This window comes from Thalassophryne amazonica, chromosome 9 (assembly GCF_902500255.1).
Source record: "Thalassophryne amazonica chromosome 9, fThaAma1.1, whole genome shotgun sequence".
In the NCBI taxonomy this organism is placed as follows: Eukaryota; Metazoa; Chordata; class Actinopteri; order Batrachoidiformes; family Batrachoididae; genus Thalassophryne; species Thalassophryne amazonica.
In genome coordinates, this window is record NC_047111.1 from 9,606,571 (window position 1) to 9,625,545 (window position 18,975).

Consider the following 18,975-nt stretch of genomic DNA (forward strand, 5'->3'; position numbering starts at 1 on the left):
CCGCCTCAGCAACACCCAGACAACCCAGAAGAAGTTATGGTCTTATGTGGCTGTGATTGGAGAAATTGTGCACAGTGCAAGCTTTGCATTTGGCATCACTACTCTTAGCTTCATAGTGGAGTAGAGCAGAGAAGGATTTTCTTTCACCAAAACAGATCAAATCCAGGCTTGCATCTCAGATGTACCTTCTGGCAATTTGTAGCTAAACCTTCAGGTCTTCTTTTTAAGAAAATCCTCCTCTATACCACTTCATCATGAAGATGGATAACTGGTGATACAAAATGCAAAGCTTGCACTGTGCATAATTTCTCCATTCACAGCCACGTAAACCTATAACTTCTTCTGGGTTGTCTGGGTGTCTTGGTGGCTTTCCTCACTCTTCTCCTTCTTGCACAGTCACTCAGTTTTTGAGAACTGTCTACTCCACACAGATTTACCATAGAGTGTCATACTGTTTGTATTTCTTTGTAATTGATGTAAATAAAGTCTGAAACATATTCAGTGGCAGCTTCACCATCAGAGAGCCTCGTCCACAAACCACCACAAAAGACTCCAAGCTGTCACTGATGTTAAAGGGGGCAACACACAGTATTAAGAACAGGGGTATGTAAACGTTGGATCAGGTTCATTTGGGTAGTTCTCTTGCCATTTTGATTTAAAAAGAGGAAACACAATTGTTTGACAATAAATGGCTTCACCCAACCACTAACCATGAGTGAAAAAAAAAAGTTTTTTGTGTGTTATTGTTCATGTTCTGTGAAAAATGGCCAAAAAAAGCAAAAATTCTGCCAGGGGATGTAAACTTCTGAGCACAACTGTATGTCTGTACCCATTTGAGTCTGGTCTGCTTGAGGTTTCTTCCTCAGAGGGAGTTTTTCCTTACCACTGTTGCTCTGGGGGTTAGTAAGGTTAGACTTTACTTGTGTGAAGCACCTTGAGGCAGCTCTGTTGTGATTTGGCACTATATAAATGAAAATAAATTGAAAGTGAAAAACTGAAATGTTTTGTTTTTTGTTTACAACAGCATCATCCAGAAGTGTCTACTGGATGTCTGCATCATCAGGGAGCATTCATCAATGGTTGGGTTATTGTCATGGTTGGTAACAGTAAGTCCTTCTTGGCCCATTGGGCTGTTTCCTTGGTGTGAAGTGGATGAGAGTCCATGGCTTCTCCTGGATGGGACACCAGTCCATCACAGGTTACGTCCCCAGCCGAGGCAGGTGCCCATTTATAGTTGGGTGGACTGAAAATGGCAAATGAAGTGTCTTGTCCAAGGACACAGACAGGCAGCATAAGTGTGATTTGAAGCCAGGTCTACAGGCCAGCACCTGATCCATTCAGCTACCTGCTCTGCATAAGGGATCAGGTTCGCATTTGCCTGTTCATCACATACTTATGTCCAGTCAAAACCAACCCGCAGCATCACACTGTGACACACTGGGAGTGTGCATGTGTTGGGCGTGGGCTACACTCGTGCTATTTTGCATTAGGTGGAAGATAAAGCATCACATTGCCCAGCTGCAAACCCTGTTGTGACCTCTGACCTCACCTGGTGAGCCAAGGTTGATCCCAGAGGTGAAATTAGCTTGGAATCCTCGGCAGCGTCCCGACTTATCTGTGAAGAACCAAACTGTCATCTGATTGGCTGTTGAGATCAGATTGGGGGAGGGACAGTTGTTGCCAGTGAAGACACCTGGAACAAAATTAAGTCAAGCTGTTTTCAACTGTCACAGTTCCTGATGAGGTTAGGGTTAGGGTTCGGGTTAACCCTGAAAAATGCTTCACCCAAAAAGGTGGAGTTTGGCCCCATCCCATCCCGCACTTCGACAACGTCATGGGTCGCTTCAAGGTCAAAATCAAGGAAGTGCAGCTCAATGTTCCGGCCCTTGAGAGCATGGAGGATCCACTGACCTGTAGCAGCAGTGCATTATGGGTAATTACAATTCATACTTTAAACAACATGTTACACACAAACACGAAAATTGAATATTCAGTTTTAGGAACCGACAAATAACATGAAAGCAGCTTTCCATGCAGAATTGCCACGTGCACATACACACGTCTGGACAGCAGGTGGCGTGCAGCGCAAAGCATGGCACACAGACATCTACTCAAATTTTAAAACTGATTTGACAAATGAAACAAGTAACAAAAAAATTGGCATCTTTTTCTGACCTGAAATGACTCAGCAATAACAGTGATCTGCAGTGACATGAGGAACATTTCCTCTCTTTGTGCACATATGCATTTACTATTTATCCTGATAACACGTGCACCTTTAATCAATGTGACGTCCTGTGGCACACTTTAGAAAGCGCATCCTGCCAATGTGTTTGTGTGAAGTCTTCTCGTGAGGACACAAACCAGCTCACGTAAGTGTTCAAGAACCGTCTGTCATAAAACACTGAAGTCATACATGGATTAACGTGTGCATACCGACTGCCGTCGGCCCATGTGCCAAGCACAGAGGTGCAGCAGATAGAGACCTCACACAGCTGAATGACGCCTGCAGCTCTTTAACAGTAAGATAAAAACTGTTCACTCTGACCCACACGGGTAATGCTATGCGCTCTGCACACCCTGCACGCTCATCTGCACAGAACGTACGCGTGATGTGACTCCACTGATGTCAGCGTACCTCAGTATTAGGCCATAAAGCAGGAAACCTCTGCATTCAAATTCAGCTCCATTTTTTGCTGCTACTGTATCTATTTTAAGACCAAAATGTCCACAGGTGCACACAGGATCTCCTGCGGACTCTAGCCATCAAGGACATGGACACAAACTGTGAAAACAACAGTTGCACCGGTTGACCACTACCAGTGACTCGTTTGCTTTGCATCAGGTGGATGAACGGGCCATATGCACTCACAGTGAGCCTCATTCCCGTAGAATTGTGGGTAATTTGGAGAGGTGAATGTTGAGTTTGGCTCCCAGAGTTCAAAGGGCCCTCCACAATCAGCTGGAAGCAATCAGAGCAGAGTAGGTGGAGTCAGACATAGTATACTTCACGTCAGTTACTTAAGGTGTAGTGTGTGTCATACGGGGGGTGGGCGGAGCTGTGGTTGGTGGTGGTACAGTGGTTGGGTCAGGGGGGGTGGGGCCACAGTGACCAGGTGTGAGAGTGATGTCATCCAGAGCGATGTCATTCCACATCCCACCTGTTTTTAGAGCTTCAAATACGACCTGCAAAAAGTCAGACACAGTATTTATAAACCATTTCCAAAACCAAATCATTGTAATTGTGGTTGAAATAGATTCATTGTGTAAGAAAACACAGATAATGTAGCTTTATTTAAGTCTGTATGACAGAAGCAGCAATAAAGTTAGAGTATTGTGAAAATATTCCACACATCTGCGCTGGTGGAAATAGGACATCATCATAACGTGGACAAAAAGCTCCACAACTTCAAAATGAATTCAACCATCAGACTGGGATCCCACCCACACGGAAGCACAGCGACCAAAAGAAGGGTCAGCCACAATAAGGTCATGTGACCAGATGATCCTCAGTTCCATGAACCAAAGTTTTGTGAAGTCCAGAAAAATACCAGTGCAAATATAATTAACATTAAGGAGGAAACAAAACCCTCAATGAAACAGTCAAGTTACTGACATGTGAAACGTATCATTTGTACCCAAGGGTTTTTTTTAAATTCTTTATTGCTGTCTAACCATAGCAGCCAGTCTGCTCTGTGTTGGTCTGATCCCGTCAGATCTCAGAAACTAAGCAGGGCAGGATCTGATTAGTACTTGGATGGGAGACCTCTTTGGAACACCTTCAGCTGTGTATCTGGAGTTGCGTCAGGAAGGGCATCTGGCATAAAACTTGTGCCACCAATGCAGATCTGGTTGTATCCGCTGTGGCCACCCTGAACAAAACCGGGAACAGCCGAATGAATAACAACAATTGCTGTCTAACCATAAAGGCAAGTCTGGGCCACCGGTAGAGCAGGACCCCATGTATCCTGAGCAGTGGTGGCCACAGCTAACCAAGAAGTTAGCTTTGATAACTGTTAATCCACTAACTGAAGAGTTAACTTTTATAAAACTAAACCGATAAATCCCTAAAAAATTTAGCCAAAGTTACAAATAAAAGCTAAACCGATAACTTTCTCTTGTGCTGCCTTGGGTTGCTGCTGTTTCTGCCTCACTCCCCCTCCCTTCCTGTGTCTGCTGGAGCCACTTGTGGAACTGATTGGATTCACCTGCTCACACTCATCTCTCCATGCTCTCAGACGCTGGAAACTCAGTTTGCCTACAGGTTTCTTCAGCCTCGTCTTTGGATTACTTTTTGTGCTTTATTCAGTGGCTTATACTAACTCTGTGTTTCCTGTGTCTTCAGAGCTCCTGGTTCCCTCTGCTCCACTGTGCCACCTGGTCCTGATCTGTGCTGGTTCCAGACACACGGTGTTTGGGGTGTGACGTTCCTGCCTCCCGTTAGCTCCAGCGGTCTCTCCCGCCTCCAGTGCTTGGCTTCTTGGCTTATGACACTCTCAACACATTTCAATAAATCATTCTGTTTTGTATTTTGGCTTGCTTTCTGCATTTGTAGTCCTAATCACTGATTTCTCGGGTTTAACCCTAACAGCAGTTTCCGGCCACCAAATGGACTCAGCGGAAGCAGAGCAACTTCACCTAGCCCTCAGCTCACAGGGAAAGTTACTCGGTCAACAACAACAACATCTGTCTGTTTTATCTGATCAACAGAAATCCCTGGAGTCACAGGTATCTCAACTATGCAGTAGCATCTCTACTCTCTCAGCGCTTAGCAGATAACTTAGCTTTAGCCGCCCCAGCAACAGCGCCGTCAGCCGAGCCAGCTGCCACTACCGCTCCCTAGTTAGTGTTAGCACCTCCACATCAGGAACCTTTCCTCTGTCACCCCGAGCCGTACACCGGTTCAGTGGATAAATGCGCATCATTCCTGCTTCAGTGTTTGCTTGTCTTCTCACAAAGACCATCTATGTACACCACTGATAAAGATAAAATATCTTACCTGGTTAGCTTGCTTCAGGGGGAAGCCCTGGAGTGGGCTACCGCATTATGGGAACAGCAGTCACCAGTACTAGCATCCTTTAGTCAGTTTGAGCAGGAATTCCGGACGGTCTTTGATCACCTGATGTGGGGGCAAGCAACCTCCCAGCGGCTGTCCATCAAACAGGAGAACCGTAGTGTGGCGGCATACTCCACTGAATTCCTCATTTTGGCGGCTGAATCAGGCTGGAACGCCGCCGCCGCGCTGTGGAGCGTCTTTATTAACGGCTTATCTGAGACGCTCAAGGACGAGCTGGTGGTCCGCGATCTACCCCCTTCCCTCGATAACCTCATTTCATTAGCCATTAAAATTGATAATCGTTTGAGGGAGAGACGGTGGGAGAGAGGCCGAAGGGCTGCGCACGTATCTTCCCCTCAGATCCCTCCGCATGCAGATCCTGTTCCTTCTTCCTCGCACTCCACTGGGAGTGCACTCCCCGCGCTCACAGCGCCCCCTACCGAGGAACCCATGCAGCTCGGTAGGGCTTGACTGACACCTGAAGAGCGTAGACGGCGCTTGTCATCCGGGGAGTGTCTGTATTGCAGCGCCCGGGGACATATTATTCGCGAATGCCCAGATCAGCCAAAAGAGAACGCTCGCCAATAGACCCCAGGCTATTGGTGTGCCGCACTCATTTCACAGGGGGTAACATTTCGCGTACCCAAATCCCGGTTACACTTTTTTTTTTTTCCAATCATTCAAACTCCAGGCTCTTTTAGACTCTGGTGCAGATGCCAATTTCTTAGATCCTAGTGTTAATCAGGCTCATATTCCGGTGATTGAACTATCCTCCCCTATCCAGGTTTCGGCACTTAATGGTACTCCTCTCCCCTCTATTACTCAGACTGTTCCTGTTGACTGTTCCCCCACTCCACCTATTGTTTTAGGGCACCCATGGATACTCATACATAATCCTGATATTGATTGGCCGACTGGGTCCATCTCCTGGTGGAGCGAAGCCTGTCACCTCCGTTGTCTCTGTTCGTCTGTTCCGCCTACCCAGAGTTCCAGGGAGTCTATTGTTTCCCCAGTAGACCTCTCTATTATTCCTACAGTGTACCATGACCTTCAAGAAGTCTTCAGCAAGAGCCGTGCGCTATTGTTGCCTCCTCACCGACCGTATGACTGCTTCATCGATTTGCTTCTGGGCGTGGAACTTCCTTCCAGCTGCCTGTACAATCTGTTGTGCCCGGAGAGGGAATCAATGGAGCAGTATATTCAAGACTCCCTGGCTGCAGGTCTTATTTGTCCCTCCTCCTCGCCCTTAGGGGCAGGCTTCTTTTTTGTGGGGAAGAAGGACGGGACCCTCCGTCCCTGCATTGATTTCCGTGGGTTAAATGCCATAACAGTTCACAACCGGTATCCTTTGCCTTTACTAGACTCTGCTTTTGACTCTCTGCAGGGAGCAGCAGTTTTTTCCAAGCTTGATCTTAGGAATGCTTACCACCTAGTCTGTATTAAAGAGGGAGATGAGAGGAAGACCGCATTTAACACACCCCTGGGGCATTTTGAATATCTAGTTATACCCTTCGGTCTCACTAATGCTCCCGCTGTCTTTCAAGCTTTGGTTAATGATGTTCTCCGTGACTATCTCAACCGTTTTGTTTTTGTCTACTTAGATGACATACTCATTTTTTCTAAGAACCTGCCTGAACACATCCAACATGTCCATCTAGTGCTAAAACGCCTCTTAGAAAACAGTCTCTTTGTCAAAGCCGAGAAATGTGCCTTCCATCAAACCTCCGTGTCCTTTCTGGGTTTCATATTTGAACACAATCAGATTAGACCAGACCCTGCCAAAGTTTCTGCCGTGGTGAAGTGGCCACCTCCCTCCAATCGTAAACAACTTCAACAGTTCTTAGGATTTGCTCATTTTTATCGTTGTTTCATCCGTAACTGCCCCCCTCCATCAACTCACTTCTTCTAAGTCCTCTTTTCACTGGTCCACTGAAGCCGAACAAGCTTTCCAATCCCTTAAACATAGGTTTACTACCGCCCCTGTCCTTATCCAACCTGATCCGGACCGCCAGTTCGTCGTGGAGGTCGATGCCTCCGACATCGGGATCGGGGCCATTCTCTCTCAGTGGGCTGAGGGCGACAACCAACTGCACCCTTGTGCTTTTTTTCCCCGGTGGCTCTCTCCCGCTGAGTGCAACTACAACATTGGTGACCGGGAACTCTTGGCCGTGAAGAAAGCACTGGAGGAGTGGAGACACTGGTTGGAAGGTACGTCAATCCCTTTTGTTGTATGGACTGATCATAAAAACCTACCTACATTCAAAGTGCTATCAATCAATCAATTTTTTTATATAGCGCCAAATCACAACAAACAGTTGCCCCAAGGCACTTTATATTGTAAGGCAAGGCCATACAATAATTATGTAAAACCCCAACGGTCAAAACGACCCCCTGTGAAATGTGCTAAGAGACTCAACTCCAGACAGGCCAGGTGGTCTTTGTTTTTTAGTTGATTCAACTTCACTCTCACTTACAGACCTGGCTCCAAAAATGTTAAACCCGATGCCCTGTCTCGCCAGTGTGCTCCTGAGGACTACTCCCCTTCTCCAGACTGCATCCTCCCCAGCCACATGATCTTAGGAACCCTCACTTGGGACACTGAGCAAGTCATCCGGGAGGCTCAAAAGACTCATCCCGACCCTGGAGGAGGACCTCCCGGCTGCCTTTTTGTGCCTCCCTCAGCCAGATCAGATGTCCTGCAGTTTGTTCACTCCTCCAAACTCTCCTGTCATCCCAGCATTCGTAGGACTGTACACTTAGTTCAGCAGCATTTCTGGTGGCCCTCACTCCAAGCAGACACCTGGGAGTTTGTCAATGCCTGCACCATCTGCGCTAGAAATAAATCATCCCACCAACAGCCATCTGGTCTTCTTCATCCGCTTCCCACACCTGGCCAACCATGGTCCCACATCTGCCTAGATTTTGTCAACGGATTGCCTCCCTCAAGCGAAAACATGGTCATACTCACCATTCTGGACCGTTTATCTAAGGCAGCACACTTTTTGGACCTGCCCAAGTTACCTTCGTCATTGGAAACTGTGAACCTCCTGGTCCACCATGTGTTCCGGCTGCATGGCATTCCCCTGGACATCGTGTCAGACCAAGGACCCCAGTTTACAACACAAGTCTGGAAGGCCTTCTGTGCTGCTTTGGGACTTCGGTCAGTCTCTCGTCCGGGTTTCATCCCCAGACCAACGGGCAGGCGGAGCGGGCCAACCAGGAATTAGAAGCCGCCCTTCGCTGTGTCGCTTTTTCTCATCCTTCTTCCTGGAGTGCACACCTGCCATGGATTGAATACGCACATAATTCTCAGGTGAGCTCAGCCACCGGCTTGTCACCCTTTGAGTGCTCTGTGGGTTACCAACCACCTCTGTTTCCTGCTCAGGAATTGACTCTCTCTGTGCCTTCAGTCCAGGCCCATTTGCAGTGGTGCCACCGAGTTTGGCGGACTGCCCGCTCCGCCCTTCTCTGGACGAGAGAGAGGACTGCTCGCCATGCAGACCGGCATCGTGCCCCAGCCGCCCACTACCAGGCTGGGCAGGAAGTATGGTTGTCTGCCAAGGATGTGCCTCTTAAGGCAGCAGCCAAGAAGCTGGGTCCTCGGTACCTGGGTCCATTTGTTGTGCATAAAGTTGTCAACCCTGTTGCTGTTAAGCTCAAACTGCCTCATTTCCTCAGGATCCATCCAGTCTTTCATGTGTCTCGTCTCAAACCAGTTTGTTCCAGCACCTTGTGCCCACCGGCCATTCCCCCGCCTCTCGCCCGGACTGTGGATGGCCATCCTGCCTGGACTGTGAGCCACATCCTTGACGTGCGTCGCCGGGGCTTCCAGTATCTTGTGGACTGGGAGGGGTATGGTCCAGAGGAGCGTTCCTGGGTCTCGCGGGGCATTATTTTGGATCCCTCCCTCATTTCTGCCTTCTATCGGACTCATCCCGGCAGGCCTGGTAGGTCGCCTGGGGGCTCCCGTTGAGGGGGGGTCCTGTTGTGCTGCCTTGGGTTGCTGCTGTTTCTGCCTCACTCCCCCTCCCTTCCTGTGTCTGCTGGAGCCACGTGTGGAACTGATTGGATTCACCTGCTCACACTCATTAACCACCTGTACAAATACCTCATCTCTCCATGCTCTCAGACGCCGGAAACTCAGTTTGCCTACAGGTTTCTTCGGCCTCGTCTTTGGATTACTTTTTGTGCTTTATTCAGTGGCTTACACTAACTCCGTGTTTCCTGTGTCCTCAGAGCTCCTGGTTCCCTCTGCTCCACTGTGCCACCTGGTCCTGATCTGTGCTGGTTCCAGACAAACGGTGTTTGGGGTGTGATGTTCCTGCCTCCCATTAGCTCCAGCGGTCTCTCCCGCCTCCAGTGCTTGGCTTCTTGGCTTATGACACTCTCAACACATTTCAATAAAATATTCTGTTTTGTATTTTGGCTTGCTTTCTGCATTTTGAGTCCTAATCACTGTTTTCTCGGGTTTAACCCTAACACTTTCAGTATTGTCTTCAGTACACTGGCAGCTACTGACACAACAAGGAGTCAGCGCTTCTGTGTCAGATCAGCCTTCTCTCAGCACAAGAGACCTGGTGACCAAAGAGAAAGGAAGAGGGGAGATAATTTCTCTTCACACCATACAGACCTGCTGGCATTTCATTGGAATCTTGCACAGGCAGACAGTTTTGTCTTCCAGATGAGTTATTAAAATAACATCACCTCTGTCATTTTATAAAGTGAAAATATAAAGGTTTTAGCATTTAGACACAAATGCTGCAGTGCATTATGGTGTAATTATTGTATGGCTTTTGCCTTACAATATAAAGTGCCTTGGGGCAACTGTGTTGTGATTTGGCACTATATAAATAAAACTGATTTGATTTAAAATTAGTTTCCTGTCATCTTTGTGCTGAAAACCCTCCTGTCCTGTGCACCAACAGCATTTAATATAGCACCTTCAACTGCACCACAGACTAAAACAGTTAAATGTGGTTTATTAAACATTAGGTCTCTCTCTTCTAAGTCCCTGTTAGTAAATGATATAATTGATCAACATATTGATTTATTCTGCCTTACAGAAACCTGGTTACAGCAGGATGAATGTTAGTGTAAATGAGTCAACACCCCCGAGTCACACTGTCAGAATGCTCGTAGCACGGGCCGAGGGGGAGGATTACCAGCAATCTTCCACTCCAGCATATTAATTAATCAAAAACCCAGACAGAGCTTTAATTCATTTGAAAGCTTGACTCTTAGTCTTGTCCATCCAAATTGGAAGTCCCAAAAAACAGTTTTATTGTTGTGTGTTGGGGGGTGTGGCTGGATATTTTGGTGTTCTTTTCTTTTCTTTGCTCTTCAGGTGGCATGGAAACTGATTTGTCTGTGGAGAAGGTGCTGGCTGAAGAGTCCTCACCCTCATCAACATCATGTGTAGCACCTGTGACGGGTGCTCACATGCAACCTTAAAGACTTTCAGCTGAAGCAGATAATTGGATGGCGTTCTGCATTTAAGTCATGTGTGATTCAAGCAGAACGGCCGGGAACTCGACCTTGTGATGTCCGTTTGTGAGACGCTGAGGACAGCGCCTGGGTTTGACACATCGAGCCCGTGAAGCAAGGAAGGGTGAGGGACACATGCTGTCAGCACACATCAAAGGTGATTAAGTGTTCGACTAATTGTTGATAGTAACTTGGTGTTTTGTTACGCAGTATACTGGAATTGTGATGAGAATTGTGCAGTTTGCTTCTCACTGCTGTGGCGTGCAGGATAAGTGATCCTCCACTTGTTGTGAGAAGCTGCTCATTTGCATAAAGTTAAAAAAGATACAGACCTGAATGTGTTGCTGATAGCGTGTGTCTTTTGAAAGATATTGTTGTAACTGCTGACTTACCTCACCTCTTCTTTGCTTCACAGAGAGTCGGTTTGTCGTGTCCACCTGGGGGGTGTTTGGCGGTGGTAGTGAGTCCAGGAACGCCGGGCTTTGATACTTGCGGGCGCTGGAGAGCGTGCCAACAGTCACTCCACCAGAGGGACGCTGTTTTTGTTTTTACACCTTTTATGCACAGTGGGGGTAATAAATATATTGTTTTTGGAACCGCTTTTCTGGTTATTTGTAGCGCTGGGTTCCGTCTGACGCAGGTCCGCTCCTCAACCCGCGTCGACACATAACATTTATGTTATCTATGGTCCACCTGGTTGTTACTGTGAGTTTCTCTGTGAATTTTCAGACCTTTTGTCTGACTTAGTGCTTAGCTCAGATAAGATAATTATAGTGGGCGACTGCATTTAATCTATTATTAGACTCAACTGGCTTCGCTCAAAATGTAAATGAGTCCACCCACCACTTTAACCATACTTTAGATCTTGTTCTGACTTATGGTATGTAAATTGAAGACTTAACAGTATTCCCTGAAAACCCCCTTCTGTCTGATCATTTCTTAATAACATTTACATTTACTTTAATGGACTACCCAGCAGTGGGGAATACGTTTCATTACAGTAGAAGTCTTTCTGAAAGCGCTGTAACTAGGTTTAAGGATATGTATGAATCCTTCTTTGTTATGTTCTCCAATGCCATATACCAACACAGTGCAGAGTAGCTACCTAAACTCTGTGAGTGAGATAGATTATCTCGTCAATAGTTTTACATCCTCATTGAGCACAAGTTTGGATGCTGTAGCTCCTCTGAAAAAGAGAACCTTAAATCAGAAGTGTCTGACTCCGTGGTATAACTCACAAACTCGCAGCTTAAAGCAGATAACCCGTAAGTTGGAGAGGAAATGGCGTCTCACTAATTTAGAAGATCTTCACTTAGCCTGGAAAAAGAGTCTGTTGCTCTATAAAAACGCCCTCCGTAAAGCTAGGACATCTTACTACTCATCACTAATTGAAGAAAATAAGAACAACCCCAGGTTTCTTTTCAGCACTGTAGCCAGGCTGACAAAGAGTCAGAGCTCTATTGAGCTGAGTATTCCTTTAACTTTAACTAGTAATGACTTCATGACTTTCTTTGCTAATAAAATTTTAACTATTAGAGAAAAAATTACTCATAACCATCCCAAAGACATATCGTTTATCTTTGGCTGCTTTCAGTAATGCTGGTATTTGGTTAGACTCTTTCTCTCTGATTGTTCTGTCTGAGTTATTTTCATTAGTTACTTCCTCCAAACCATCAACATGTCTATTAGACCCCATTCCTACCAGGCTGCTCAAGGAAGCCCTACCATTAATTAATGCTTCGATCTTAAATATGATCAATCTATCTTTATTAGTTGGCTATGTACCACAGGCTTTTAAGGTGGCAGTAATTAAACCATAACTTAAAAAGCCATCACTTGACCCAGTTATCTTAGCTAATTATAGGCCAATCTCCAAACTTCCTTTTCTCTCAAAAATTCTTGAAAGGGTAGTTGTAAAACAGCTACCTGATCTGCTGCAGAGGAATGGTCTATTTGAAGAGTTTACGTCAGGTTTCAGAATTCATCATAGTACAGAAACAGCATTAGTGAAGGTTACAAATGATCTTCTTATGGCCTCAGACAGTAGACTCATCTCTGTGCTCGTCCTGTTAGACCTCAGTGCTGCTTTTGATACTGTTGACCGTAAAATTTTATTACAGAGATTAGAGCATGCCATAGGTATTAAAGGCACTGCGCTGCGGTGGTTTGAATCATATTTATCTAATAGATTACAATTTGTTCATGTAAATGGGGAGTCTTCTTCACAGACTAAGGTTAATTATGGAGCTCCACAAGGTTCTGTGCTAGGACCAATTTTATTCACTTTATACATGCTTCCCTTAGGCAGTATTATTAGAAAGCATTGCTTAAATTTTCATTGTTACGCAGATGATACCCAGCTTTATCTATCCATGAAGCCAGAGGACACACACCAATTAGTTAAACTGCAGGAATGTCTTACAGACATAAAGACATGGATGACCTCTAATTTCCTGCTTTTAAATTCTGATAAAACTGAAGTTATTGTACTTGGCCCCACAAATCTTAGAAACATGGTGTCTAACCAGATCCTTACTCTGGATGGTATTACCCTGACCTCTAGTAATACTGTGAGAAATCTTGGAGTCATTTTTGATCAGGATATGTCCTTCAATGCTCATATTATGCAAATATGTAGGACTGCTTTTTTGCATTTGCGCAATATCTCTAAAATTAGAAAGGTCTTGTCTCAGAGTGATGCTGAAAAACTAATTCATGCATTTATTTTCTCTAGGCTGGACTATTGTAATTCATTATTATCAGGTTGTCCTAAAAGTTCCCTGAAAAGCCTTCAGTTAATTCAAAATGCTGCAGCTAGCGTACTGACGGGGACTAGAAGGAGAGAGCATATTTCACCCATATTGGCCAATCTCTTCATTGGCTTCCTGTTACTTATAAGGTTTTGAATAATCAGGTCCCATCTTATCTTAGGGACCTCATAGTACCATATCACCCCAATAGAGCACTTCGCTCTCAGACTGCAGGCTCACTTGTAGTTCCTAGGGTTTTTAAGAGTAGAATGGGAGGCAGAGCCTTCAGCTTTCAGGCTCCTCTCCTGTGGAACCAGCTCCCAATTCAGATCAGGGAGACAGACACCCTCTCTACTTTTAAGATTAGGCTTAAAACTTTCCTTTTTGCTAAAGCTTATAGTTAGGGCTGGATCAGGTGACCCTGAACCATCCCTTAGTTATGCTGCTATAGACGTAGACTGCTGGGGGGTTCCCATGATGCACTGTTTCTTTCTCTTTTTGCTCTGTATGCACCACTCTGCATTTAATCATTAGTGATCGATCTCTGCTCCCCTCCACAGCATGTCTTTTTCCTGGTTCTCTCCCTCAGCCCCAACCAGTCCCAGCAGAAGACTGCCCCTCCCTGAGCCTGGTTCTGCTGGAGGTTTCTTCCTGTTAAAAGGGAGTTTTTCCTTCCCACTGTCGCCAAGTGCTTGCTCATAGGGGGTCGTTTTGACCGTTGGGGTTTTTCTGTGATTATTGTATGGCTTTTGCCTTACAATATAAAGCGCCTTGGGGCAACTGTTTGTTGTGATTTGGCGCTATATAAATAAAATTGATTTGATTTGATTTCCTGTATATTCATTTTGTGAATTGTTCTGTAATTTGTGTCTGTATCATGGCCCAAGCAGAGGGTCAGCCCTTTGAGTTTGGTCTGCTTGAGGTTTCTGCAAGATTTCTGGCTCTCACAGACCTGTAACTTCTTCTTTAAGAAGCTCTTCTGTCCTCCACCTGTTATCTGTATGAATGGCACCTGTTGGAACTCGTTATCTGTATAAAAGACACCTGTCCACAGCCTCAAACAGTCAGACTCTAAACTCAACCATGGCCAAGACCAACGAGCTGTCGAAGGACACCAGGAAGAAAATTGTCCAGTCGAAGATTCAAGCTTCTCTACTATGGAAACCACCTGGACAACTGAGAGCCTACACAGAAACATTGTGACCAACTGTGGGCATGAGGCCCTGGCACTGGTATGTAAGCTGGAAAAGACTGCTAAAAAGATAGCTAACTTTAGAAACCACTTAAGATTTGACCTGAGATGCAAACAAAACAACGTTATTCCCAAATGCATGAAGCAAAAGGCACTAGAAGCAGGTCACACAGCAGAAAAGATCCAGCACAGTTAGCTTAGGATAATTTTGGGTCTTAGAATTAGAAGGCTTCATTTTAAAATATTAGACCTCCAAAATGATCTTGATAGTCTTCACAAAAGGTTAGAAACTTTAGTGGGGGAAGAGGCCCATAATAAGATCACAAAGTTCATAGTTAAAATTCAAATGTCTGAGCATTTAAAAAGTAAGGAGCAGCAAATCAGGAAGTTTCACAACTTTTTAGTGCAGAAAAAGCGTACTTTCAGTGGGGGTAGTTATAAAGATACACCCAGACAAATTCGTGACAACATGGAAAATTGGGTGAAGAATCTCTCCAACAGGGTTCTTAAAGGACTCGCTAAAGGACTAAATTTCTCAGTGACCCCTAAACATATACCGACAGTAAATTACATCACTGCAGTAGAGTCAGCCATTAAACATAACAGTCTGTCAGAGTCACAGCGGCTAAGAGTCACAGCAGTGCTGAACAGTGCGCTGTCCAACATCACAGGAGAAGAACGGAAAGCTTTGTCAACACTGCAGAAGGACCAAAGCATCCTTATCCTGCCAGCGGATAAAGACAGATGCACGGTGGTCCTGAACACATCGGACTACGAGGCCAAGGTCAACAACTTACTCAGTGACTCCAATACATACGAGCATCTGAAGAGAGACCCCACAAGCGGCTATAAGAAGAAAATCATTAGCTACCTCCAAAACCTGGAGAAAGAGGGACTCATTGACAGGTAGGCATACTACAGACTGTACCCTGGGGACGCCACTGCCCAAAATCCACTAACAGAATGTGCCACTCAGGCCTATTGTATGTAGCACAGATTCCATCACGTACAATTTGGCCAAGCACCTCAAGTGGATTTTGGCTCCTCTAGTGGGTAACTCAGACCACCATGTGGAGAACACACAAGATCTTGTGAACAAGATCAAGGACCAGCAGCTGGAGGCAGATGAAACTATGGTGTTATCTGATGTGACATCGTTGTTCACCTGCATCCCCACCGCTGAGGCTGTCTCAGCTGTGAGGCAGAGACTGCTGGAGGAAGTGTCTCTACTCGAAAGGACCAAACTCACACCAGAACACATCTGCCAACTCTTGGAGATCTGTCTTAACACCACGTATTTCCTGTTTAGGGGGAATTACTACAGGCAGATCCATGGTTGTGCTATGGGTTCTCCAGTGTCCCCCATTGTGGCCAATCTGTACATGGAGCGAGTGGAGAAGAGAGCCTTGACGTCTTTCATGGGCATCCTTCCCAGTCACTGGTTCAGATATGTCGATGACACATGGGTTAAAATCAAGCAACAGGAGGTTGAGGACTTTACAGAACACATCAACTCGGTGGACTCCAATATCAAGTTCACACGTGAGGATGCCAGAAACAACCATTTATCCTTCTTGGACTGTGAAGTTACGATTGGAGAGAACAGGCAGCTCCAGACAGGGGTTTACAGAAAACCCACTCACACTGACCAATATCTGCTCTTTGGCTCAAACCACCCCCTTGAACACAAGCTCGGGGTGATCAGGACTCTTCAACACAGAGCCCTACAGGTGCCCACAACTGCAGAGGGAAGGGCTAAAGAGCAACATGTCCAGAAAGCCCTCACAGTATGTGGGTACCCACGATGGTCCCTGGATAAAGTGCAGAAGTCCCAAAGAACAAAGAGACCAGACAGACAGGAGACGGAGCCAAGAAGAAGAGGAATGTCTCTCCCTTATTTAGCAGGAGTAGGGGAAAAACTACAGAGAATCTTCAGACAGCACAAAATTCCAGTTTACTTAAAATGTGTTGACACCTTGAGACAGATATTAGTTCACCCTAAGGACAGGACCCCTAGTTACAAACAGAGCAATGTAGTGTATTCTATCAGATGTCAGGAAAACTGTAACGAACACAACATAGGTGAGACTAAGCAACCTTTACACAAAAGGCTATACCAGCACCGCAGAGAGGGCACCAGTGGACCTCAGTCTGCAGTTCATCTCCACCTTAAAGACACTAACCACACATTTGAGGACAAGGAAGTTAAAATCTTAGCCAGAGAGAACAAATGGTTTAAAAGAGGGGTGAAAGAGGCATTCTATGTGAAACAGTTGAAACCATGCCTTAAACGGGGAGGGGGTCTGAGATACACTTTGTCCCCTGCTTACAATGGGGTACTCAGATCAAAGCACTTTCTGTCTTTTGTTCATGGTAATGAGTCATTCACGCCATCAGGAGAGGCGTCAGTCCCATCGTTATGAGAGACAGCTACCCTGTCATTAGGAAGGTGCTAACTAGAGCACAATAGGTGCTAAGTAAAGCAACTGTTTAGTCACTAGCCAATAGCAGTCTGCCTCTCGGTAGGAGGCGTCTGGTTTGGTTTAAAACTCCAGCTTTTGTGGCTTCTGTTTGTTCTTCTCGACAAGGCTCAGACAGAAGTCAGACTACCAGAGCAAGAATTTTAGCTGAGGAAGCTTCTATGATTTGAAGCAAAACGTCCTCGCGTCAAGCAACCCAGTCCAGTCAAACTGAGAGCCTAAACAGATACGTGACGGAGGCAACAGTTCAGAGAATACAGAGGAGTCACCCACGTTTCCGTCAAGAAAAATAAATCCATATCTTTCGAGGTGAAATAGTTGTGGAGGATGAAGGTTTTTTTAGCCACGGGTTTTGTTAGTGTGTGTGTGTGTGTGTGTGTGTGTGTGTGTGTGTGTGTGTGTGTGTGTGTGTGTGTGTGTGTAATGTATGTCTTCATACATTTCTACATTTTAACAACCTGAAAGCCACCAGACCAGCTAGAACCAAACCGTGGGTTCCTGGACAATCTCTGTGTTTCTTCTGGCTGGTTTTATTTCTTTCACAGCTTACAGTCATTTTGACATCAGTGAGTCCAACTTCACTTTGTGTTCAACTGTTTGCAAAATCGTTCTTTTGCGTGTTAAACTGTGTTTGATTTCAAAATGAACTGAAAATCAGATCATTAGTTTGCAGCCCTCATTCAGTCACAGTTTATCGCATAAATGTGGAGCTGCACAGGTAAAATCAAAGGAAAAAAATACAGAAGATGAGGTTTGTTTTTAATGTGATGTGTTGGAATACAGGGTGAGCTCATGCAATCACATCTTTCACCTGTACTGGACACAATTCTGAGCCAAACCACATCCGATCCGTGAGATTAGAGCACATCCATCTGGATGTGATGTGTTTTTTTATGCACAGCACTGATCTGTCAGTGGAGTGTGCACAGTCTGGCTGCAGAAGAGTTTTCTTCCTACCTGTGTGGCCCCGCCCAGTGCATGACATCATCGCGATTCCTTACAGTATTGCCACACATTCACTAAAAGTGCTGCTGAATCATTTAACAAACAGAATTTTCAGTTTTCAAATTGCCATTTTTTTTTAACAAATGAAAAAAATGACATTTACAAATTCAGATTTATTTGTAACCAACACACACATTTCAGTAACGTGTGTTACCAAGTCCAACCACCAATGACAGGAAATTAGTTTTCCCATAATGCATTGTGGCATGTGTTTGTAAACACTGAAACCTTTAAAATTAGTGCATTACTTTAAAACTAAAACATATAGCTGATATTTTCACTTTGTGAAACGACAGAGTTTAACGTTATTTCAATAACTTGTCCGGAATTAGTTTGTTTAAAAAATTAACCACAAGTCAAAACTGTCTGTCTGTAACACTCCGGTTATAGCCTGCAAGTTTGTATGGTGTGAAAATAAATTATCCTTCCCCTCCTCCCTCCTCCTCATCTTCCTCTTTCTTTTTTTCTTCCACTTCTTCCTTTCTCTATGGTAGCCAGCTCTCTTCTGCCTGCAGAGGATTGAGTGCTTATAGCGGTCTGTCTGCCACAAAACATATAGCAGCTCACTACACCACCAAAAAAAATGTTAGCAGACTGAAAGTTATCGGACCTAAATTTATTGGAAGCTAATTGCTCTGCTGATAGCTTTCAAAGTTATCTGCTAAAGAAAACGTTAGCTTTGATATTTCATTTAATTTCATTTTCATTTATTTATATAGCACCAAATCACAACAAGGTTGTCTTCAGGAGCTTCACACAAGTAAGGTCTAACCTTACCAACCCCCAGAGCAACAGTGGTAAGGAAAAACTCCCTCTGAGGAAGAAACCTCAAGCAGACCAGACTCAAAGGGGTGACCCTCTGCTTGGGCCATGATACAGACATAAATTACAGAACAATTCACAAAATGAACATACAGGAAATGTTGCCGGTGCACAGGACGGTTTCTGGAACAGATACCACACCCATCTCTGGATGGAGCTGCACCTCAAACAGAGAGAAAAGAAAAA

The 18,975-nt window shown here is 45.2% G+C and overlaps 1 protein-coding gene across 1 annotated transcript in view; it reads right to left on the bottom strand.

Annotated features, from left to right (window-relative positions):
• Nucleotides 1–18,975, bottom strand: part of LOC117517266 (enteropeptidase-like) — a 213,141-nt gene that overhangs the window by 135,671 nt on the left and 58,495 nt on the right. The window contains exons 9-12 of the mRNA XM_034178213.1: nt 3,045–3,186; nt 2,873–2,962; nt 1,786–1,911; nt 1,550–1,693 (exon numbers count right to left, since the gene is read on the bottom strand). Coding sequence (XP_034034104.1) covers nt 1,550–1,693; nt 1,786–1,911; nt 2,873–2,962; nt 3,045–3,186 — 502 coding nt within the window. The remainder of the gene's footprint in view (nt 1–1,549; nt 1,694–1,785; nt 1,912–2,872; nt 2,963–3,044; nt 3,187–18,975) is intronic.